The 25,289-nt window shown below is 34.6% G+C and overlaps 1 protein-coding gene across 4 annotated transcripts in view; it reads left to right on the top strand.

Annotated features, from left to right (window-relative positions):
* Positions 1–25,289, top strand: part of LOC121739845 (CUGBP Elav-like family member 3) — a 604,208-nt gene that overhangs the window by 412,330 nt on the left and 166,589 nt on the right. For 3 of the 4 annotated variants that reach the window (XM_042132430.1, XM_042132431.1, XM_042132433.1), the window contains one exon: positions 11,559–11,607. In XM_042132430.1, coding sequence (XP_041988364.1) covers positions 11,559–11,607 — 49 coding nt within the window. Of the gene's footprint in view, positions 1–3,053; positions 3,212–11,558; positions 11,608–25,289 lie in introns of those variants that run through there. The other variant, XM_042132432.1, reaches the window with a different exon arrangement.

Genomic DNA, 25,289 nt, shown 5'->3' with positions numbered 1-25,289 from the left:
CAACTTGGTACCAATGCATTTCTTACTGCTGACGAAACCGAAGTCACCACATGTTTCCATATAAATGAGGAGTTCCCTCGATTACTTATGGATCCCTTATCAGATCATGTCAGCACTATTATTAAGAAAAATTTTAAAAATCAGTTTTATATAATCGGTTGAACATAAAAAAACGAACATAACACCTCCTCCATTTTAAAAGTCACTTAAAATTGTAGCCTATGTGTTATTCTGTAACTATATTATTGTAAATTTTCATTAAAATCCATTCAGTAGTTTTAACGTGAAAGAGTAACAAACATCTATACATACATCCATACATCCAAACTTTCGCCTTTATAATATTAGTAGGATATTATAAATGCGAAAGTGTGTCTGTTTGTCTGTCTGGGCGTAAAGAGGTAAAACAGACAGATAGACAGACAGATAAACTTTTGCATTTATAATATTAGTATGTATCACTACTCAATAGTTTTATGTGTTAATATTTTAAAATTTAGTTTATTTAAATGTTTATTGAAAATAAATAAATTGGGTAAATTAATTAAAAGTACACAACACAACATAACACAGTATAACACAACCAGTTTCTTTGTCAATTTCTTACTCTTCGTGCGCTGGCTTGTAAACACTGTGACTCCACTGTTCTCAGTATGACGTCAAGAAGCTTGGTGAAATATAAAAATCTCAGTGACCCCGTGACAAGCCATGCGAAAACGTGACACAAAATTTTATGAAGCCTTCTTTTTGCCATGGTTTATATTTCACATAAAATCTAATATTAAAGTTGGGTATAATCTAATTGTTTTATAATTGGTAAGGCATTTGTGTATTAACCCACAAAAAATTTAGTGTTGAGTTATGAATGCAGTCATCTTCAAATGATCTTAAGGACTTTGTTGGATTCATAACTCAATAAGTACATATTTTTTTTGTAATTTGATACACAAATGCTTAACAGCGTCCAATTATAATAACTTTATACCTGGTAATAAGTAGATATGTAATAAGTAGTTAGCTAAACGTTATTCAATATGAAAAGAGCCATACGCATACCATTAGAAACATAGAATACTAAGTTTAACCAGTAGACTTTAAAGTTTCTTTTCGATGTTTTAATATAATTAATAACATGTAATAAAATGTATGCAAAGATGCCTGGTGGACTACCGCTATGTCGAGGTTTTAAGATATCTGTACAAGGCCGCAACGATGACCGTCCAAGTGCAAGAAAAGAGCACAAGTCCTATCCAATTACGCCGAGGAGTAAGACAGGGAGATGTTATTTCTCCGAAACTGTTTAATAACGTGTTGGAGGACGTTTTTAAGAAGTTTGATTGGCACGGACGGGGTCTAAGCATTAACGGCCAGCACATCTCACATTTGCGTTTTGCGGACGACATAATCATTATGTCAGAATCTCTGAAGGACCTGGAAGAGATGCTGAACAGCCTAAACGATTTTTCTGGACAGGTGGGACTCGGGATGAACCTAAATAAAACCAAAGTCATGTTTAATATACATATTCTCCCGAGACCTGTCGTCGTTAATGGCGCTAGTCTCGAAGTTGTGCAAGAATACGTATATCTTGGCCAAACAATTCAACTAGGGCAGCACAACTTTGAGAAGGAGGCGAATAGAAGAATACGCTTAGGCTGGACTGCATTTGGGAAGTTCCGGAATATCTTTAAATTGTCGATCCCACTATCCCTTAAGTCCAGGATTTTTAATCAATGCGTTCTACCGGTAATGACATACGGAGCTGAAACGTGGACACTCACCGGAGGACTAGTTCACAAGTTTGAGGTTGCTCAGCGTGCTATGGAAAGAGCTATGATGGGAGTATCTCTGGTAGACAAAATTCCTAATATAATCATTCGCCAGAGAACTAAAGTCACCGACATTGCTCATAGAATTAGCACGCTGAAGTGGAAGTGGGCTGGTCATGTCTGCAGACGGGAAGACGGTAGATGGAGCAGACAAGTGTTAGAGTGGAGACCACGTTTAGGCAAACGTAGTGTAGGACGTCCCGCTGCATGGTGGACCGACGATTTGAAGAAAGTGGCTGGCAGCGGATGGAGGGCTGCCCAAGTTCGGGATGGTTGGCGCTCATTGGGGGAGGCCTACGTTCAGCAGTGGACGACAATAGGCTGATGATGATGATGATAATGAATAAAATGTACGCTTCGAAGCCAATTAGCGGCTTCGAAGCATACATTTTATTCATCATCATCCATCACAAAACATCGTGTATTTAAAAATATATAGGTAATAAAAAAAGGAATGATAAAAGATATAAAAAATAATATTAAAACGCACTCAGATAAAAAATGGAAGGCGAAAAGACTTTACCATAAACCTAATAACGGGCCGTCATCGCAATCATGTTCGGAGGAAATGTGAATAAGAATGAGGCTTACTATAATAAAATCAAATAGAACGAGTGCATTATAAATATTTAGATTAAAATAGCTTAGACTTATTTTTAGCCTTACTTTAATGTAGAGATTTTTATTAAATCAATTTTTTAGCATGGATATTTTGATAATATTCGCTTTGAAAATATTAGATTATCTCATTATTTTATACTGTATTGTCTAGTGTATTTTTGTTATTTCCAAGAAATGTTCTAAGAGAATCGTCCGTTTGTAATCAGCAAGTTCTGTAGCGACTAGTGTGAAAACATGTTTACGCTACGTTCGAAAATAAAAACAATCATGCTATCGGTCGCGCAACGTGACGTTTGAGTAACACGTTATCACTGACCCGCGCTGGCCGCTGCACTGTAAAAACAGGCGATGATTTATTTTAAGACCGAAGATCCCTTATCTGCCACCTTGTGGTATCTCATTGCGTGTTTCCTAAATAATTAATGCAATATAGGGCATCGATTGTGAGGTGACGGAGGGCGCGGGGCGGGGCCTGAGGCGCGGGGGTGCGCGCGACGCACGCACGCGATTGGCTGTCACGGCTGCGTGAGTGCGTACCCCCTCTCCCGCGTGCGTATGCCTTCGCGCGCCGTTTAGTCAACGTTTAACCGTCGCGGGGGAAAGTTGTGCCGCTCTGCTCCGACAATCGTACGAACGTGCTTACCTTCGAACCCTAAATACATAACATTTTTGTTGAAATTCGGACTTATTCATCTGTCCATATGGTTCATCTGGTAGATATTTTGCGTTCGGCGAAAGTTGAATACCCGCCGCCTGTGATTGTAAGTAAAGTTTGAACTTACTTGAAACTTTTTTTTGTTTGTTTTTATATTTTTTTTATTGTTTATTTTTTGTTTTTGTTTTCAGACAATATTGGCGTTTTTATTTTGAGCTTTTCTACCGATTAGAAGTATCTACGCTATGACATTGTGATGGTGGCCGCAAAACTTCTGTTTGTTTTGGACTTCGAGTTCCTTATTTTGTTATTAAGTTAAACTTAATAAATATATCATTATTAATCATTAAAATAAAATATTCCTTTAGAATTTAATGAACTATAAATGTTTTTCTCTGCCGAAAGCTACCTACAGTTGTAGAAGCTCATAATTAAGAATTGCACCGTTATCACAAGTTCTCAAAATGATTAATGCGCTAAGTTTTGCTTGTGCAAGTTTATTGTGTCTCCTAAAAGAATAAATCATCCAAACTGTATTAACTAAGGCACTTAAGCGTTTTATGTACGAATAATCATATTTGAATTATATTATGAAATATTGTTTTGTGCTTTTATTTTTTACGATTACATTTTTTTGTATTTTATGCGGTCGTGATTCTTTTATGCATGCATTTTCAATTATTTTAAATACATTCTAATTATAGTTATTAAAGGTGTAGTTTGTATTTAAAAAGAATATTGAAACAATTAGCTCTCTGTTTTCATTAACCTTCCTCGTAAAAAAAATATAATCTATTTAAGGTCGCTTTAACATCAGGGTCATTAGCGACCACAACAAAGAATACATTACAGAAGACTTAAATACATTTGTATACATTAAAACGACCTTAAATAAATAAAAAAAAAATATAATCATAAAATTACAATTTAGAACAAAAAAATGGTAGTTCTCTGAAATTTTCGTCCCATTTCCCGTCTTTTCGGTTCACGACATAGATGTAATAGGTGTCATAACGCGTTATGGATTCCTAAACTATCGGGTCAGTCGTAAGCACTACATAAAACTTTTATCATGTCCTAACCAGTACCAGTTGGTTGCCGGAAAGTTTGCTAAGAATATTCCTTACACGCCCCATTACTTGAAGGGGACTACATTTTTTATAAGTTCTGGAGTTGTACGTGGGTTTGATAGGGAAATAATTGACAATGAGGACAGATTTTGGACGTATTTAGGGCACGTGCGACCGGAATTATTTGGAGTATTATATCACTAGTTTCTAGCAACGTTGATAACAATTAATTTGGCAGTAAATAACAACTACTCAATAACCTTCAAGTATACAAAACAGGTTTATGAAATTAATAAGTTAATTTTCTTTTTGTCCTTATTTTATTCTATCATTATTTATAAGTATTATATTTTTTTTGTCTTTTAAAGTAAACAATAACACTATTTTTGCATACAAACATACAGAAATATTATTGTAATATTATTTATAATATATTGAACCTTTATCGATTGTAATACCTCACAGCGCTCCCCCCATTTTCCTTGTTTCTCTAATGGGTTATTGGATCGTTAATTTTAAATTCGTGGAACGGGTTCAGAATTTTTATGGAAATTACCTCTGTTCTTCACCCGCATAGAGTAAAAACACCCTTAAAGCTTGGGTTTTCCGGTGAGGTCGAACTAAATCTCGCTTCGAGATCTTATTTCAGATAGTAATGCGTAATAATAACCTATGCACGTGAATAATAAATAAGATCCTTTGAAAATTGTAAGATCCACATTTCAAGTTACCCTCGTGATGCCTTTATGATGTCAGGGAAGGCTACAATCTACTTGGCAGCAAAACCCTTATCACATCTAGAACGAGATTCGATAAACGCCTTACTTATATACGACGTCTGAAGCCATTTTTCCTTTAGATACTATCGTATGTGAACTACGATTCACACGTATAACGCTTGTGAATATTATGTGAATGTTGTAACGGTTTTTCTGTTAGTTTTAAGCACGGATTTGTGTACCCAGTAGGGGTGTGTTTTCAAGTGAATGTATGTTTTCAATCTCTTTTCTAATGTACGTTTATAAATCTAATTGGCATGTTTATTTAAAGCTATAGAGATAGATTTTAGTCATCTTCTTGTAGTAAAACAATAGAGCCATCATATAGATTTTTCAGTACTCGAACAATCGATTATCATGTTAAACTCGTGTTTCAATACTTTGACAAGTAGATGTGGAAGAACCATCTTTGGGTAAGAAGTGTTGAGTCGGGATGGACAAATACCACGGTCTCAAATAAAATACTAAAATGGTGTGTAATTTTTTTTATGAAATAAGGGGGCAAACGAGCAAAGGGTCACCTGATGGAAAGTAACTTCCGTCACCCATGGACACTCGCAGCATCAGAAGAGCGGCAGGTGCGTTACCGGCCTTTTTAGAGGGAAAAAGGTAATAGGGAAGGGAAAAGGGAGGGTAGGGAAGGAAATAGGGGAGGGTAGGGAAGGGAAAAGGGTAGGGGATTGGGCCTCTGGTAAACTCACTCACTCGGCGAAACAAAGCGCAAGTGCCACGCCGATTTTCTGTGAGGCCGTGGTATTTCTCCGGTCGAGCCGGCCCATTCGTGCCGAAGCATGGCTCTCCCACGTCAAGAAAATATTTATATTACAATCTAGACGAAACTAATGCGATCAAGTTTATAGTAAAGAATATGTAGGAACATCATCTCATGTTTCGTTTTATAGTCATAGTATCTGTCGTCTCGGTATCAATAAATTGATGTTTTGAGCTTTAATATTAACGTTCATTTTACGAGTGGACATTTAAAAGTTTTTAGTAGCTTGCTGAAATTATTGGTACAATTTTGTATTATAATAAACCTGAAGATCTTAACTTTGAAGGATTTATTAACAAGTTAACGATATTGAAATTAATAATTTAAATAAGACGAAACATAATCATTAGCAAGGAATTTCATAGTTCAAGTATAATATATCAAACGCATAGTTCTTTCGTAGCATTCGCGTGGTACATTCGTAGTACAATCGTAGCATTCGCGTGGTACATTCGTAGTACAATCGTAGCATTCGCGTGGTACATTCGTAGTACAATCGTAGCACTCTCGTAGCACTCTTGTAACAGCTACGTACCATACACGTAGAACTTTTCTAACCACACGACGTATTTTACGCTCGTTTGTATCGATACAAATGCAACTTGAACGCTCAGCAAACGGATGGAATGCGACACATTTTAATCTTTATATCTGTCAAAACGCGATAACAACACGCAGAAGACGAGTGCACCAGAAACGCGTGTCGTCAGTGCGCAAAAAATACGTCGTGTGGAAAGGCCCTTACACACGTGACACGCACTCGCGTATCACAGCTTATCTGCTTATCTGTCGATCTTAGATACGGGAAACTTATAAGACGAAATTGTATGGTTTGTACCGGAGGATTATAATGATAAAATTATATTTATTTCTACATTGAATAAAAATAAAAATAATAATAAAAAAAATAAGCTCTTCACAAATCGGCGGTCCTATCGCTTCAAAAGGTTTCTTCGCGTATGTTATATTAAATATTATAGAAAAAATACATAAGAATACTTTAATATTATGTAGAAGTAATAAATAGGCTAGAAGTACTTGAAATAATGTGGATACAAACGGGAAATTCGAAACTCGTAAATTTGAGCTTTTTCAAGTAGACCCTCGTTTTAACTACCCTTGGTCCACATTTGCATCGATATTCCTTCGATATTCCCAAAATTCTTCGGCCAAAACACCCTCGGGCTGTGGCGATTCTATAAATTTGCTTAATAAATTCTATTTGGGTGGCTACAAGGCCACGAAATCGTAATTTATAATCGATTTTACTTTCCAACAAAAGCTAATAATTTGTATTCAAAATTCTTGCCCCCCCCCCCCCCCCCCCCCCCCTTGAACCTCATCGGCTTTTCAACTTTATTAATATTAGCCATGTCCCAATTTTGTGTTAGACTACAGAGTTGAACTTTCGAATATCTTTAACATGCTCGTTTTAAAGTTAAACCAGATATACCCTTTGTTATAATTACAATACTAACAATAGAATTACTTCGGTATAAAACTTTTTGGTTATTTAATATAAAGTTTTAAACTTGTTCTCATTATTGTGTAAACGGATATTAAATTGGGATTGTTTTCAAATATTAGCCTTAAATTTCTTTGTCCTACTTGAACTTATATTTAACTGACAAAATATTAAATGTATTTTGTCAGTTATATATACGTTATTATGATCAGTATATAAAATTTTGTTTTTATTTACACAAAATAAAAATAGTATTTAAAATTTAGATAAAACCGCCTTCAAAATTGTACGTAATTGAGAATTAAAATTGCCATATCTCAAAAACTACTGAATTGATTTTGATAAAACTTATAGCGTTCCCTAAGTTAAATAACCCCTATTAAAACAAAAAAAAATTACTTAAATCGAACTAGTAGTTCCGGAGATATGCGAACACAAACATAAAAACATACGGAATATACATTAACTTAGCAGTTCTGGAAATATTACTAATTTCTTTGTAAATATTTAACTCTCATAATAATAAGTGAAGAATCTACAGTAGAAAGCTAAGTTGCAATTGATATAATATGTGAGTAGGAAAATAACGCTTTATAGGGCCGGATTTATTTACAGTGTGTTAATGCTTTTTTAATACAATGTATACTATCACAATCATAAAATAATCAACGGGTAGCCGTGCAACGTGTAAAGCAATAACGACATTTTGTAAACCGATTTTGAAATGTTAGCTTTAGTTGTAGTTGAGGTATTTCTAGCATTTTAACCAACTTCAAAAAAGCAGGTTAAACCGACTTCAAAAAAAGGAGGTTATCAATTCGACGCGTATGAATTGATAACGTTTCATGCTTTTTATACCAGAGTATTTAAACTAATATCTAATAAGGTGTGAGATATTTGTCGAACACAAAGCTAAAAATCTTCTTGTCCTTGGCATAATATAAAGGTTTTAACTTGGCATACACGAAACTGAATTAAAACTTAAATTAGACTTAGTTTTCACTTTTGAATTCAAACCACGCGCCACATGGAATCAACTGGCATGCCCCATTGACTCTTTGTTTCAGTCTTAAATGATTATAGCTAGGAAAATCTTAAAGTTTTCATCGTGAGTTACAAGTAAGTGTAGTAAAAATATTTCTCTTCTAGGTACAAGATGTCAGGATTATTAGAGAAGGATTCTCCTTTAAATAAGTTCACTGCTTTCGAACACAAACAAAATAGTCTTGAAATAACTCAAAAGGTATTTTAACGTATTATTAATGCTTTCTAAAATGAAATTAAAAGCCTACCGGAAGTTCCATCCATAATGAATTACGGTTTTGAAATGTTTTTAAGTATGGATATGATCTTAGTTAAATAAAGAGGGCGTTCTTACGCGAGTGTTGCCAGGTCCGTCTTGAAAATCTCGCCCGCCTCTTTTACCCTTTGTTAATTCCCTACAGGGATAGCTTAACAAACTTCTTAGGTCAACACGAGCCTCAGTAATACAGGCGGAAATTTATTGTTCAAAAAATCCTTTAACACAGAAGGGTTTTCTTTATAATAACACTTTTGTTTAAAATGATTTATTCCTAATCTGAATTATTTATGCTCAAGGAAATGAGGGTTAATCTGCCCACTGCAAGCATACGAATTTGTATAAAAATACATTGTCTTGTACATTTTTTTAATGTAATCTCAATGAATTGTTTTTCGTCATATTAATATTATGCTTCTTTTTTATAGTTAACATTAAAGGAGACTACGCTAACGAATACATAATAACTTATTTAGTTCACCAAATTAAATTATATATTATGTTCATGTTGGTACTACTTTTAGCTTTTTTATGATGCATACCTGACTTAATACACCCTGCCGATGTCCCCCAATCCTGAACAATAATCGTCGAGTTGTAAGTTTATTTTGTCTGACAGCTGTGACACGCGCCATGTTGTTTTTACGTTGGAACTACTGTCTCATTTAAGGTGATAGCATCACATATTTACTCAGATGACAGGTTGTTATGATAAATATCGCTCTATTTATTTATCGGACACGTTTTGTTTTAGTTGTGACTGTATATTTTTTTCTACATTAGTCAAATCAAATCAAAATAGTTTTTATTCAGAGTATTTTTTTACAAAAATATTTCAAACGTCGCTACTGAGGTGCCTACCAAAAGAGATATTATAATATGTTATGCTGATTTCGCTTTTTATTTCCCTATTTCTAATTATATATTTTAAGTTTTGTTACTGCGAAGCCCTGCATTTACTTAATTCATCCTGTATTACATCTAATAGATTTCGGCGAAGTTACGCCCCCCATTAACTATTAAATATATCACTTGGTTAACTGAAAATTTTGCTACAAGTTTGGTTGCGGTGACAAATAGTTCTAAGTCGTATCGCTTTGATTAATTATTAAGGAACAAATTTAGGGTTGTGGGGATAAGAAGTTATAATCGTGGAGTGATGGTACCCTTATGTAAGTAAAAGCGGAAATGCAAAAGGGGAGTTCATTTCGAAACGTAAATAAAATACGTTTTTCTTCATTGGTTATTACTCTATTATCTTACAATTAGTACTGTAAAACATAAATTTTATTATTATATAATCATTACATTTTAAATTGTTTCGTGTCATTGTTTCACTTTTTAATTTTTTCAATGGAAAACAGAAAATAAAATTATATAAAATATATGCTCTTTTACAACCAGGGTTGCCACAGGCAATAATTTGTTTTGTCTTCTACAAAATACAAAGCATTTTGCGGTGCCTTTATGTCAAAGAAAAGTTAACATGTTTACAACTCGTAAAATAGCCAGAGGCACTATAAAAATACTAATTTGCCTACATACTTTTATGGACAGGGGACTGACAAGAACTCTATTTAATTAAGCGAATAATACGTTCGAAACACACTCCTATGTCAAACAGCATTAGAACTAAAATCGATTGCTACTAGAACAAATATTTAAAGTTGTTTTACACACGAATAGCAACTTTATTGTCTTAGTACATTAGTTTAAGTCGTCTGTATGATATCATAAAAGCCATACGCTTGTAATAGCTATAGTGCAATATTGTTCGTCATAATGCTAACTTATGCAACATAAAACCTATGAAAATCTCACTTCTCTCATCGAAACTATAAGTATGATATTTTGTGCACTTTTATTATTATTATTATTAATATCTTTGAACGTTATTTATTCATTTGAGTTGTGAATTTTTACTTTCCTTGTGCACAAAAAGGTAAATTCGGTTATTTAAAAAGATTGCATAAAACAGAATACATTTTAGAATTTCATAAAAATCGACGAACATTGTTCGTTCATAACAAACTTTTATGTTAGTAAATACTTTTGTACCTAAAGGCTAGCCCCGCCTACGGCCAGCCGTCCCTCTCTGCTGCATTGAATAAATGAACCAAGTAATTTTGTTTCATTTCCACGAATAGATGCTGCTAAAAGATTTCAGATTCTCGAGCAAAATAAAAATGTTTAACGTCGCTGTGCTTTTAAAAAATTGTTTCTATGTATTTTATGAAGCAACATTGTTGCCCACGACTTTGCCAATGTATTTTTCTTTATTCTTAAAAATTAAAAGCTGTATACGACGTATAAATTATAGAAACAAGGGTCCTAAGATCGATTTCCCAAAACGAAACGAAACGAAGCGTAACTCGGCAGAGAAGGAATTGCATAATTGAAATGTCAAATAACGTGACGCGATGACGCATCCTGACATTTCATATTATCGTGTGTATCGCTAATATTCTTCGCCACGTCTCGTCTACTTTCAGTGTAAACCTGTTACCCTTACAGTATTCGTATAAAATATGATAAAAATACAACACTTAAACATAAATTATAATTTATTTCCAAGGACAAAATTGAAAATTAGTAATATAACGAATAATTATGCCTGTCAAATATTTTCGTCACAGAGTGAAGGGTGTAAAGAAAGAATGCCAAAATTTTGCTCCCGTACATTGTACAGTGACATGTTTGAAAACATCAAAGGAACGATAATTAACTTCAGGAATTCAAAACATTCCACGCTTAGCATTACACTGACACGCTGTATTATATTAATGTTTTAAAACTTTTTGTATGTTGCGAGTAGAGAGTCGATATTAAAATGGAAGGATTTTAATCGTGTCCGAAGCGCCTAGATTTTAGACTTTAGAAACTAGACAGATTTTGATGAAATTGTGTGTGCTTATCGAAAATCAGTAAAAATCAGTATACGGTATTGCTCGATCGAGCAAAACCGTATGTGAGTACTTAGCATATTACAGCATTGACCGTGTCAGCTTTATTACTTGTAGGTACTTTATTGTAACAAAAAATTATTGTATTTTTTTTTCTTTTCCAGATGAACCGGGCAATACAGGTGAAGCCAGCGGACAGCGAGAACAGAGGAGGTAAGTCCATTTTTATAAATAAAAATAAACTTTTAGATAAAAATTAGATCTTTAGAAAATAATTTCACATATTATTATATCTGAATAATGCTTTTTAATATTTTTTTCTTAATTTTCATTTTTATGTATTTTACTACTTCCATAATTACATACAGCATGCTTATATTTTACGATTATTATAATATTTATTTGTTGGATATTTATTTATTAACTGAATATAATACAACAACAAATTAAAATTTTAGGCTAAATTTTAGTGTTGCTCTGACCGTTTGACCATAGGCGCCGAGATACCGAAATAAAAATATGAAATGTATATATATATATATATTACACATATTTTCTATATATCTAATATTGTTTATTTGCCATGCTGCTCCATATGCCATTTGGCAAAGGCCTCCTCCAACCTCCTCCATTCAACTCTGTCCCTGGCTACTCTACTCCAGGTAACTCCCACTATGAGTTTAAAGTCATCAGCCCATCTTTTGTTTTGTCTTCCTCTTTGTCTTTTGCCGTTTCTAGGGCTAGCCGTTTATATATATATATATATATATATATATATATATATATATGTCGCAGGGAAAAGAAGATATCAGGGATATCCCGAAATCCCTAGGGATATCACGAAATCGCGGTAGATACCGAATATTCTTGTTTCTTACGTCTTCTTACTAAATAAAAATCGAGCTACGCATTTCTCTTGCTCGCTCTAATACCCTATCACTATCTTATGGGGGCGACTAACCCTAAATTGACGATTTTATAATTCATTTTTATACTTGAAAATAAGCCCCGAATTGTTTCATTTTGTAGACATAGATACTACATTATATTTCCGAGATTCAGACCTAGCAAAAACACGATATCTTAAAATTTTCTCGATCACAAAGATGCATCTAATTTTCACGAATTTTTCATATATTGCCATAACCGTGCATTAAACTAAGTTAATATTTTAACACATTGTATAAAATTCTATCATTGAGGAACTGCCCTAGCCCTAGCGGATTTTTTAAATGTTACTTATTTATCGAGTTATTAGGAAAAAAATAATTTTCTTTTTATTTAAATGAATCCGCGTCGTCCTTTTTCACCTGGCATATGAAAGACGGGCGTGAGTGTGAAGAGAGAAGGACGATTTTTTGCGTTAGTCGCCCTCTTAACGCGAATGGGGCATTATCAGCGTGAAGGGATCTTATTATCGGTATTGAGTTATTAATATCCCTATAATATACATTTAAAAGGCTATCGAACCATGCAAGTAACATGCGCGTAAGTCTGGAAAATATTAAAAAATGTTGAAACTCGAGAGTCGTAAAAGGTGATATTTAGAAAATCGCATTCAAACTTAACGTACACGTAATAATTTAACGAATAAAATCACACGAGCCGCGCCAGCTCGAGCGACGCATTTGTTTCACTCCCACTAGTGCCCGTGTGGGTATTAGAGCGAGCAAGAGAAATGCGTAGCTCGATTTTTATTCGGCGGTATCCGCTTTTCTGACATTTCACTAGATTTAGTTTAGTGAAATGACATATCACTAGATTTGTTTAGTAAGAAGACGTAAGAAACAAGAATATTCGGTATCTACCGCGATTTCGTGATATCCCTAGGGATTTCGGGATATCCCTGATATCTTCTTTTCCCTGCGACATATGTAAATATTCAGGCTATCAGCGCTGACAGTCAGCGAGCGATCAGCGCTGACGGTCAGCGAGCGATCAGCGCTGATGGTCAGCGAGCGATCAGCGCGACACCAAAATCAGCTACAATCTCCATGATAATAAAAATATAAATTGTAAACCAATGCGCGTACTGCGTAGTACAAAACCGTTTTCGGGATTTTGTACTTTATTGACCTACATTATAATGACATTTAGCTATATAAAGATCCCCCAATGATGGGACACGTCGTCCCTCTCGAAATAAAGGGTCCAGTCCCACTTGACCTCAGAAATCTTCCATGGCTAAGTAAAAATGTTTAACGATTTATTGCGCCTAAAATACTCGGAGCATTTTTAAATATTGATACTCTTCCCGAATCAAATTAGACTTTTTTGCCTAAATTCGTGCTACATATACAAATTGTAACAAAAATAAGTGATAATACTTTAGGGTGTGTACATGTTTCTTGTAAAGAGTTCACTGTGAAAGTAGCAGCGCTGAACGACCAACATTTTTTTCACTTTTGTATGGGGATACTCGTGACGTTCGGGCGCTGCTATTTTCACAGTGAACTCTCTACAGGAACACGTACACACCCTAAAGTATTATCACTTATTTTTGTTACACACTGTATACATGATTATAATTGTTATCGTATTATGAGATCGATCTTTTTTATTAGTAAAATACAGCAAAAGAACTTAGCCGTGCTCTTAAAATTAAACTCCATCAGCAGTTATAAACAGCACTGTATTAGAGTCAATTATCACATACGCACATTGTAATATTATCACAATGCACATTGTTTTACTATTATGAATGCACCCGATTCAAGCGTTCTTGAATAATGATGATATTTTTATTGATATTGTTTTTATATTTTACCACAAAAGTTGTGTGGGAAGTAGAACAGTCTTGAACGGGTTGAAAACGGGACGGATTTTTAAATGTACTCGCAGGGAAACAACAGCGTTATGTGTTTGCTACATTTCCCAAGCCGGCAACTAAACGTTTATGATAATCTGCATTTGGACGTAAAGGCGAACCTTTATTTCTTATATCTTTCAAAACGACGTTTTTTAGATGCAAAGACTTTGTGATCATAACCCTATCGTCTTTTATTTTTCACATTTTACATGCAAAATAAAATAGCATTTAATAAAAAAATCACTCTTTATATATTTAAAAACAGTATGGCGAACGAAAATAACCTCATAATTAAAACAAACCTGGCATTGTTAGCAAACGTCTGTCCTTAAAATAAACCCACAACCCCCGAGAAAATTATAGAAACTTACGCGTTGAATAATTTAGTGATGTGTGTATTACGTGTATCGACGGTAGATAATTTGAGCCTAAAGAATTTAAGAGGTACGCGTGTATTGTTATAAGATACTTTTTTTAATAAGTTTTTCTAACGCTTTCAAAATATAATAAATTAGATGACGCAACTCAGTCTCAAAAATTTTTATTCAGAATAAATTTTTGCAAATGTTCTCTGAAAGTCTACATGATGCCTACCACCGGTTCGGGAACTAACCCGGCGAGAACCGGCGTAAGAAACTCGCACGGGGCCCACTTTTTTATCAAAAAAAGTGAGAAAAAAATTAATCTTTTAAAATAAGGTTTACAATGTTGTAACTTAAAATTATACAATGTCAATATACATACATAATTGTAAGTCATAAAATAATGTAAAACTAGCCTTGCAAGCAGCATTCCTACTCCCAAGATGTGCCATCGTTTATGAAATCATTGACCTTATTAGGCTTTGGCACACAAACGCTCTTTGACTACTTTTTTAAATTTATTAATGGAAAGATTTTGAATATTTTCTGGGATTTTATTGTAAAGGCATATACATTGACCTTTAAAAGATTTACTAACTTTACTAAGTCTGATCACCGGTATTTCTAGTTTGTACTTATTTCTAGTGTTTCTTCCGTGACTGTCACTTTTGGTTGTAAATTTACTAAGATTCTTTCTAACATATAATACATTATCCAAAATGTATTGAGAAGCAACAGTTAGAATACCAATTTCTTTAAACTTTTCTCTCAGAGATTCAAAAGCTGACATTTTATAAATTGTACGTATAGCTCGCTTCTGCAGCACAAAAATTGTATTAATGTCGGCAGCGTTTCCCCATAAGAGGATGCCATACGACATTCTACAGACTACGACATTGCAGTTGCGCCAAAATTAGATTATCGCGCGGGAACCGTACATTTTTCCGGGATAAAAGTATCCATGTCCTTTCCCGGGACTCAAAGACGTATCTCCATACCAAACAGCAAAATCGGTTCAGCGGTTTGGGCGTGAAGAGATAACAGACGGACAGACAGACAGACAGACAGACACGCTTTTGCATTTATAATATTAGTATGGAAGTATGGATTGATATTAAGACTTTTCTGACACGATGATGCAAAGTGCTAACAAATAGCTAATGAAATGTATCCCATATTTCTAAAGGTCTCCATATAGTAGTGGCTGATCAATCCGGTCGACCTATCCAGACTTGTACAAACACACGGGACTTCGGTCCGATCAGTCGGATCAGATCGATCAGTTTCCTCTATGTAGAGGCCTTAAATTGATATTACATACTACTCTATCAGATTTTTCTCATATGAGAAGGCGGCAGCAACGAAACCGTTTCTCATCTACGCCTTATACCCGGTATCATTTTCATTTTATTAACTTTAATTTCATGCGAGACTCGCGTGACTGCGGCAATTATTTCGACACCTCATTCAGTAGAGTTACAACCGCCGTTTAAGTACCACACGACGTGTTATAAGTTCGAGCATGGGCCATAATCGTTGTACTAAGGCATAAAAACAACGTTTTGTAGAGATGAAAGTACATAAATGATGTTTTTATTCAACTTTGACGTTACACGACTGTGACAGAAGTTTTTAAGCTATTTTTAACTTGCAATTTAGATGGATCACCTGGTTGTAACTTACTTTCAATAGTGCTTACACCTAATAATTCAAATTTACCACATGACTAAGGCGATATATTCAGGAGTTTAAAACGAAAGGTACTAAGAAGTAATAATAGAAAACATAGTATTCAAAAGTAAACAAGGGTCAACAATAAATAAAATATTACGAAAATAGCAAGATATTTTTATTCTCGGCATAAGGCTCTCTCGGCTCAATTGTTTCGTTTTATAGGAAATAATAAATTAGCTTCCTATAAAATAACAATCAAAATTTTATAACCGTTCTTAGAGAATTTGTTCTATTTTTATTTTGGGAATGAGTTCAAATATTTTCGACAAACGAAGAATGAATAGGATGTTTTTGTAGAGGATAGACCGATTATCTAAGCAACCTGAACTTTTTCAATTCCCTTTTTAGTATAAGTAAAGTAATTGCAGATAAAGATCAGATTTAAAACCATTTGTATAGGCTAGAAACGGTGGTGGTTATGCTCAATACATAATATTTAATAGAGGTATAATGACTTCCATTACCAGAAACGTTTTAAAATGCAGTACACCGTGTAAAAAAACCTATGTATAGTCGAATTGAGAAACCTCTTCCTTTTTGGAGGTCAGTTATAACATAAAATAAGTTTTCAAAATACAGTAATTCACAAAATACAGCCAGACTGATCGACGAAAAAGTGTCAACAAACGCAAGGTTCCGTTATTATCCTTCAGGCACAGATCCCTAATAAAAGACAATTCAAATTAAAAAAAATATAGTCTGAGCAATGTTTTGAAAATATAATATCGCTATTAAAATATGGAGGAATGTCCTGTCTATAAAGATAAACATTTTTATGAATACGTTCATACAAATAAAACATCGCGGTCGAGTAAATGTTAAAACATTCGAATAATTTAACGATATAATTGCCTAAGCATCGATATCGTACATCTCGTGCGCGCGTCACTAAATTCCCCTGTTATGAGTCGAATTTAATTATTGGACGTCCTTTTGAGGCTTCGTGCGTAGATGATTTCAACCGAATTTTTTGTGCTACTTTTTGTATTTTTTATGAAAAATGAAGCCGGCCAGCACCGGGTTTTTCCCGGAACAAATTCATCCGCTCTATTTCGGTCGGGTTATGTTAGCTCCTTTATGATCTCTGTTCATTCTGATATTTGGCAGACGAAAAAATATTTTATCAAGCTCGCCAGCATAAAAGTTAATAGAATTTCAGTTAAAAAGTATTGAACTAAGGGAAGAAGTGAAAATATTATATTTAACGCTTGCTTTCAGCTTTACTTTTGTTCTTAAATACTATTAATAAATGAATACTTGTAATTTCATTAAGGTCAAAATTATTATTTAAAAAACGTATTTTTTAATATACCAAGATCCAAATTCACTCTTCACATCAAAGAATTAAAACAACTGAGCTTTGTGAGCTTTGTAATAGTAAATATGATTTCTGCAGAGGTCCGAAATTCGTAGGCGTATAATAATTTGTTTAAACAATGTAATTAAATTGTTCACGCGTTCACGACAAACATGGCTAATTGGTGTTAGCACTTATTACAATTGAGGTGAGCACACAGTACACACGCAACCCAAATTCTTTTATTTCGGTTGTTTGTTGGCGTTGTTTGACTTTCACAATCACTTTCAGTCTGATTACGCCGCCAGTACATTTGGGACGCTAACTTTGGACATAATGAAATGTAATGTGATGTCTTTGTGACAATGTTGCGTAACATTATTTTTAAGTCACTTTGCGCCCCAAATACGAAATGTTAAATTTTACGCGTTTATGCTGTCAGATGATGTTATAATGTTAAAATTGCGATACAAAGAGATACTACATAACACTTTTATAAAAAAGTAATTTTGTAAATTAAAAGATAAAATCTGTGAATACCAGCGGGGCTAAAATGGTCGCTTTGAAGAATCATGATATGAATCATAATATGATTCATTTTTCTAAAATCGCAAAATGCTGCTTGCAATTCATTTCTGTATTTTTGTATTGATTTGACATTTGAGAGTTCTGACAATTCATTTGCTGAATTGATTGCGAGGAATTGCTAAATGTGACCATTTTAGCCCCGCAGTATTCTAAATTTATCATAGTACAGCTCGCGTGTAATCAAAAATAAAAAATAATTCCGCAGCGCTACAAATACTTGCCCAATTCGAACAAAACCCAAAGCAATCCTGTGAACAAAACGTGTGCAGATTTTGTCCATTGTGGTGTGAACCGCAAAACATTAATTTTGAAAAGCGTATCTTAACCACACAACACCGCGTGTGCTCACCAAGAATTCGCACAATATTGCAAGCCCAAACATTGCATGCTTGAATACAAGATGAAAACGGCTTTTGGCATTCACATTGGTTAGATTTAACGTATTAATTTTGTATTTAATTAGTTAAAATTGGTTAATATATACAAAGTGTGCTAATTAAAGTACAAAATAGTTTTTTGCAATGGTATTGACAAATCGCAAATATGAATAGCAGTCCATATTTGTCGATCCATACTTTCCAGGAACAAGTAATATTCCCCGGAGTTGTATGCTCTCGTGGAAACAATGGCATTTGTGCTAATATTGAGTGCGAAAGTCGGTATGTTATATTGGAGATACGGAGCGCGCAGCGGTTACAACTAAGGGCCAGGCCCCAACACTGCGTTGTGGCGTCGTATCGCAAAAACAACCATCGAAAAGCAATGTAATTTTTTGCGATGCGACGCCGCAGCGTAAAAATCTACGACGTCGCAGAACGCATCGGGAAAATTTGCGATGCGTCAGCGACATTTCCGATGAAATTTTTGCGTTGTAACAACGCATCGCATTTCCGTGCTGTTATTTTTGCGATACGACGCCGCAACACAGTGCCACAATAATGCGTTGCGGCGCCGCATCCTAAAAATCTACGACGTCGCAGAACGCATCGGGGAAATTTGCGATGCGTCGGCGACATTTCCGATGAAATTTTCGCGTTGTAATAACGATCGCATTTCTGTGCGACGTTGTTTTTGCGATACGACGCCGCAACGCAAATGTTGTGGCCTGGCCCTATGAGCCGGCCGTTTGACGCATAGCCGGCCACACGGGCGCTGCGTCACCGCAGCGTCATTACGAAGCAGTCCGTCAACATCCCCCCCCCCCCCCTCCCCTCCCCCTCCCGCTTCGCTGACGCGCAACCCACACATGAAGGACAGCAGAGGCTGCTGTCCGTCATGTGAGCGTTGCGCGTCTTGTGAGCACCTTGGTTATTTGTATGTATTAACACAACTCACATACAACTCAACGGCAGCGCTGCGTAAATAGTAAAATGAATGATGCCCGCAAATCCGTTGTACCAGAATTTAATTATTGCGTGGAAACCGTGCATTTTTTCGGAATATAAAGTATACTATGACCTTTCCCGGGACTCAAAGTATCGCCATACCAAATTTTAGCAAAATACGTTCAGCAGTTTAGGCGTGAAGAGATAACAGACAGACACTTTCGCATATATAATATTGTACTGGCTGGAACTTGAGTAAAATCGATATAATTTAAAACATTAGAGACATGTATAATGTATGTAACGTTATGTTACTTACATACAAGGTGTAACAAACTAAAGGATAATACTGTATGTGTTCCTTTTAGAGAGTTCACTGTGAAAGAGCGCTGAAAGACCAAAATTCTTTTGTATGGGGAAACTCGTGACGCTGGGACGCTTGCCCATACAAAAGTGTTATCTGTCACCCTTAAGTATTATCACCTAATTATCACTTAGTTTTGTTACACCCTGTATGTAAGTAAAAAAAATCCAAAGCTTGTCTGTATGTTCAGACGATTTAGATCAGATTTCTTCCATCGTATCTATGTATAAAATTATTTTTCTAGGTATCAATTTTAGTCAGGCCACAATAATTTTAAGAGAAAATACAGAAATTGCTATAAATTATTGTTGGCATGTTGAAACCCAAAAATATGTTGAAGCATGGTCTCTACAAAGCACATTACATATCTACTAATGGACTTTATTTGTATTTGTGGTTACTGGTTAGTCTAACTGGCAACTGAATTGATTTAAAATCGTTTGCAAATCTGTCGAATGGGCGTTCAATTACTGATTTTATTTAACATTCAAAATGAGAAAATTCCCTTTCATCTTTATTTACAGATCTCTTCAAATAACATGTTATTATTTATCATCCCTTATACGATAGCCGTACAATTTTTTTATGTATTTTCATGGGTTATATTTTTACAGCCGCATAAAAATGTATTATTCTAAAATAATTTTATAGCGAGACTTTATTACGTTATAGCAAAACGCAATTATTCGAAACTGGAAAATTTAAAATATCCGAACGAAAAGAAAATTTAAATTCTACCAACGTTTCGAGCATCATTAAAATACTAGACGTAGGAGATATTCTCAGAATAAAGGAATTGAATAAGAAAATACGTAAGTGCGCACTGTGCCCGTGACCTAATCGCTCGACGCCAACTCTGTATTCAACTAGGCATGGTTATTAAATTGCTATCACCATACACACGTACGAGGATTGTGCAATTACTGAACGTATTCTCGCTCTTATGCGCACGTAATAAGGTCCACAATACAATAACTGTCGTTTCTAGGTTGAAGAGTTAAGGCATTACTGCTTAATTGTTATATTAAGCTATACACGAGGGTCGAATCTGTGTTCAAATAAAGAGATGCTCCCGACGCTAGCATATTTGATATCATTTTAATTTATTATTCATAGCATGAAGCCACTTTATGAAAATGAAAATTACCAAACTATAAAAAAATATGCTTAAAATATGGTCGCCTTCGTAGATAAATTATGATTCAGTTTTTATTTCCTTTATAAAGGAAACATAGTCATCACATATTTTAATAATATTATTATGATTAGAAACATCTGCACCGTCCAATTTGTCTTTTTCACAGAACTTTTTCGTTCAATAAAACAAAATCAGGCCGGAAGGATTTAAAATCGGTGAAACGCAAAATAAATTGGTTAATAAATTACAAATTCCAAGTTATTTACTGTACCGGACGTAAATTAGTTAGCGATCAATCATTTCCCAAATCGAATTACCCGTTGTGACGACGCGATGGGCGATATCTGGTTTGGATATTGGCGGTGTGTACGCACTGCGATACGCGCGTGAGCACTGAGCACCACCTAGTCCAGCTTATTTTCTCGATTTGAATGTTGATTCAAGGAGAAGAAGAACATAATATGCCTAAGTAACATAGCTTCCCCTGGAAGCGATGTTTCGAATATGGGTTAAGACTCCAAAGAAGGCGATTTCGCGCGTTTCTCTTAGTCTTCGAATTTCGCACGTATCAGGAAAATATTAGCCTAGCTTTTCAAAATAGTCATGTACCTATACCTAACATAAAATTCGACTGGTATACTTAACTTTGAGTGCGTCATTTGGACGAGGTCAAAAATAGAAGAATTTAGTGACGTGATGAATTTTGTAGCTGTAACTTGAACAAATCTTGGCAACAGTATAAGAACTTTGTGCAAATTCAAATGTTATGTCTCTAATAAATACGGTAAAATTTCTATAAGCTTATGTTGTACCATTAATCTTTGTTAATTTATTTTATACTTTTTGTTACTAAATAAAATAAATAATTACTATTGTGGGTGAGGATTGGGCGGAACACTCAGATGTTATAGAATATGATGTATGAAGAATATTGTGATGTATGAGGCCCCATCACAAGCCTATGGGCGCTTTTTCTGGCATGCATGTCTTCGGCGCTGCGCGGATTTGGTTGCAATAAAAATTGCCCGTATTCTACGAATAATAAAAACTAAGGAATCCTAACTCCCATACTATTACCGTTTTAAATTTGGTTCCTTTTAATAATATTGCAAATGTATTGAAATGTGTACCTAAGGTACACTTTTTTTGACAAGTATTGTAGAGCATGTTTTTTGATGGAGTTACTTTTCCTTAGTTTTTATTATTCGTAGCCCGTATTCTATGATTTCATAGACGTTTTTCCTCCGGCAACATCCGTGCGGCCAGAAGCATGTTGTCACCCGCATGCGGACGAGATACTCGGATGACAACACACATGACAGGAAGAGCGCCCTGTGTCACGTCGCCTAGTGCGTACCAATCCTTCACCGATTTTACCTAAGGGCTTGCACGGATTCGATTGGATTTCATTTTTTACCATGGATTTTAATCAGCGATGCAGGAAAACTGAAAAATTATTTAGTAAAATGTTCTCTGACGTTCTTGCAGTTAACGAGAAATTTAATCTTTAGCCCGTTTATACCGCCAAAGAAATTGCAAATTGTTAAATGGCGAGCCATTATTTTTTTGTGATTGGTTATTTATTTTTAAATACCGACAGTAAAACGTCAAAGATAAATAAATGGAAGACTTTTTAACAAAGCAATGCTTTTTGCAGAACCATTTGTGAAACATTTTAAAGTTTTAAGTTTAAAAAGGATGATGGCTGGCAGTGCTTCACTACATTTTGGGTATACTATTACTTAATGTATGTAATAAAACTATTATTAACTGTCACATAACATTTTAGTCACTACTAAACAGTTTCATACTCGTATTTACTAGAAACGCCACGACAATTTTCAATAGCACCATAACTATCAGGTTGTATTTTACCGCAACGAGAACCTTCCAACAAGCCTCATTTATTTTGTGATGACGTAAATTTTGTATGAATGGTCCATCATGTGTTGGAGTAAGTTGTCCCGACTAGTTAGCGGAGAGCCACAAAAGGGAGCGAGTCCAACCCAATTACGAAATTCAATACTTATTCGGTAATTCTGTGCGGTATTAGTACGTATTCTGAACTATATTCTTCCTTTCATTTTCCGGTCATACAACTTTTCTAATATTGAGTAATTCACTAAGTAATTCACTAAGTAATATCATAAGTTTTATTAATTCTCTATTCGTCGAATGAGTATTATTTTTGTGTAATGTATTATTTACGCGCAGGTGTGATTTAATCTTAATATACAGCTTTAACATAATGAAATGCAGTTGTAATACAATTACACAGCTTTGTAAAGCAACAGACTTTCTTGTTACTTTGAGGTTATATTCGATTTTTAATCACCCCACGCATAATTACTATCCAATACCGAGCCATTTAGGCTGGCTACAGACACACGTTTTCCATATTCGGTCTCCGAATTCGTTTTCCGTATTCGAAAATCTGAATCAGCAGAAAATACATTAATTTGCGCATGTTCGCTTTTTCCGACCGTAACGAATTCCGCATGTACGTTTCAAGTGTAAGCCGGTGCGTTTTCGCGTCAAAAAAACGAATATTTGCGGTAGTCTCACGGAATTCCAAATCGTAATTCCACATTAGGAATGTACGTATGCAGCCAGCCTTGAACAATCGACCGCAGCCCCACGTGGCACACCGATGAGAGTGAAATCGCGTGCACCAGCTTGTCAATATGGACTACTAAAGTATTTAGAGAGTCCAATTCATTCGATGCTTCAGTGCCGCTGAATTATTAATGATGAGACGTGTAACAAATGATATTGTAACTCGCGTGCCGGTCCTCAAATTATTGTTTGATTATTCGTCATATTTTCTTAATAGGTACACAGAAAGTCTTTTTCGACATTGGACAATCTTCCTATTTTTTTACCATGCGGTAATTGTAAATAAATATTACACTTATTTGATTATATTTCCAATATTTTTAACCAAAAGTCTTGATATAAATAAAACTTGAGAGGTGTTAAAGGACACGCGAATGCATGCAGATGGAACAAAGTTATTAAAAAAAAGTCTCTCTCTCACTTTTTTTCACAGAGAGAGAAAGAAGAAGAAGAAACACGCGCGGCCGCACGGCTTACAACTATAGCATTTTTGCTGTAGTTGTAATATACCGACACTTTTGTATCATGTCGTTACGTCTTTTACCATCTAACCCCCTTTCGCAACGCGCGATAAGGAACTTCGTTTCAAAAGACAAGAATTTTCCTTTACATATTTTATAATGATTTCATTATGGCATAAAATAGAAGCCTTTTTCATTATTGACTGCTCAAATTTATATATTTTTAAAAGGCATGTATTTAAATCAATATCTGTATATACCCTTTTCTCGATCAAAATACAGTGTAAACTCCATGTAACGTCACTCTATTTAACGACAAACTCTCTAAAGCGTCGAAATCAATTGATTTTGGTTGGTTTAGCTTGTCTACCATACAATGGTACACTCTACATAGCATCACACCCACTCTCAATAACGTCAGCATTACAACAATTGAACAATAAAAAGTACCTTTTAAATTACTAAAATTAGTAAAAACTGCACAGCTGTGTACGTTTTTTTGTCGCATTGTTCTCCTAGCCCGCAATAAATTCGACTTTCGGCATCATGCACACAGAACTTTCTAAGAAATTAGTCCTTTTGTTTACGAATTGCGATTGATTGCACGTGTAGGTTTTTTTAGAATTTAGTCCCTAAATAATAATGAGTCATGGATTATTAATATCTATTCGTTATCATAATATTCTTAGTTATAGTTACATAAACTTTCAAACTGTAAATACGATTAGTAAAAGAAAATCACTGTATAATAACGAAAAAGTATTGATTTTTCTTCTCTCTATTTTGTCAACTCCATACTCGTATAACGTCATAAAATGCACGGTCCCTTCAGTGTCGTTATATAGAGTTTACACTGTATTTGAAAGTTTCACCAAAAATACTGACTTGCACACTTATTATCCACCCTAAATAATGCGAATTCAGCATACTATTTAAAGTTATTTGCATAACTGTTTTACTGAACGAATAACTATTATTAAATTGGATATCTAACAATTCCTTAGTTCAACAAACATACTACAACTTTTTAAAGGAAATCCATCACCTAAATTACTTTTAGGTACATCATTTATTCTAAATAAAACCCAATTTAATCTGTTATGTTCATATAATAATTAAGAACACATAAAAATCATAAAAATCAACTTAACATGGACTAAACTTTGGCTCAGTGAATGGTAACTCAGTTTATAAACAATAA

The sequence above is a fragment of the Aricia agestis genome, chromosome 2 (assembly GCF_905147365.1).
Source record: "Aricia agestis chromosome 2, ilAriAges1.1, whole genome shotgun sequence".
In the NCBI taxonomy this organism is placed as follows: Eukaryota; Metazoa; Arthropoda; class Insecta; order Lepidoptera; family Lycaenidae; genus Aricia; species Aricia agestis.
Note: the sequence above shows the minus strand (reverse complement) of the source record. Positions and strands in the feature narration are given on the sequence as shown.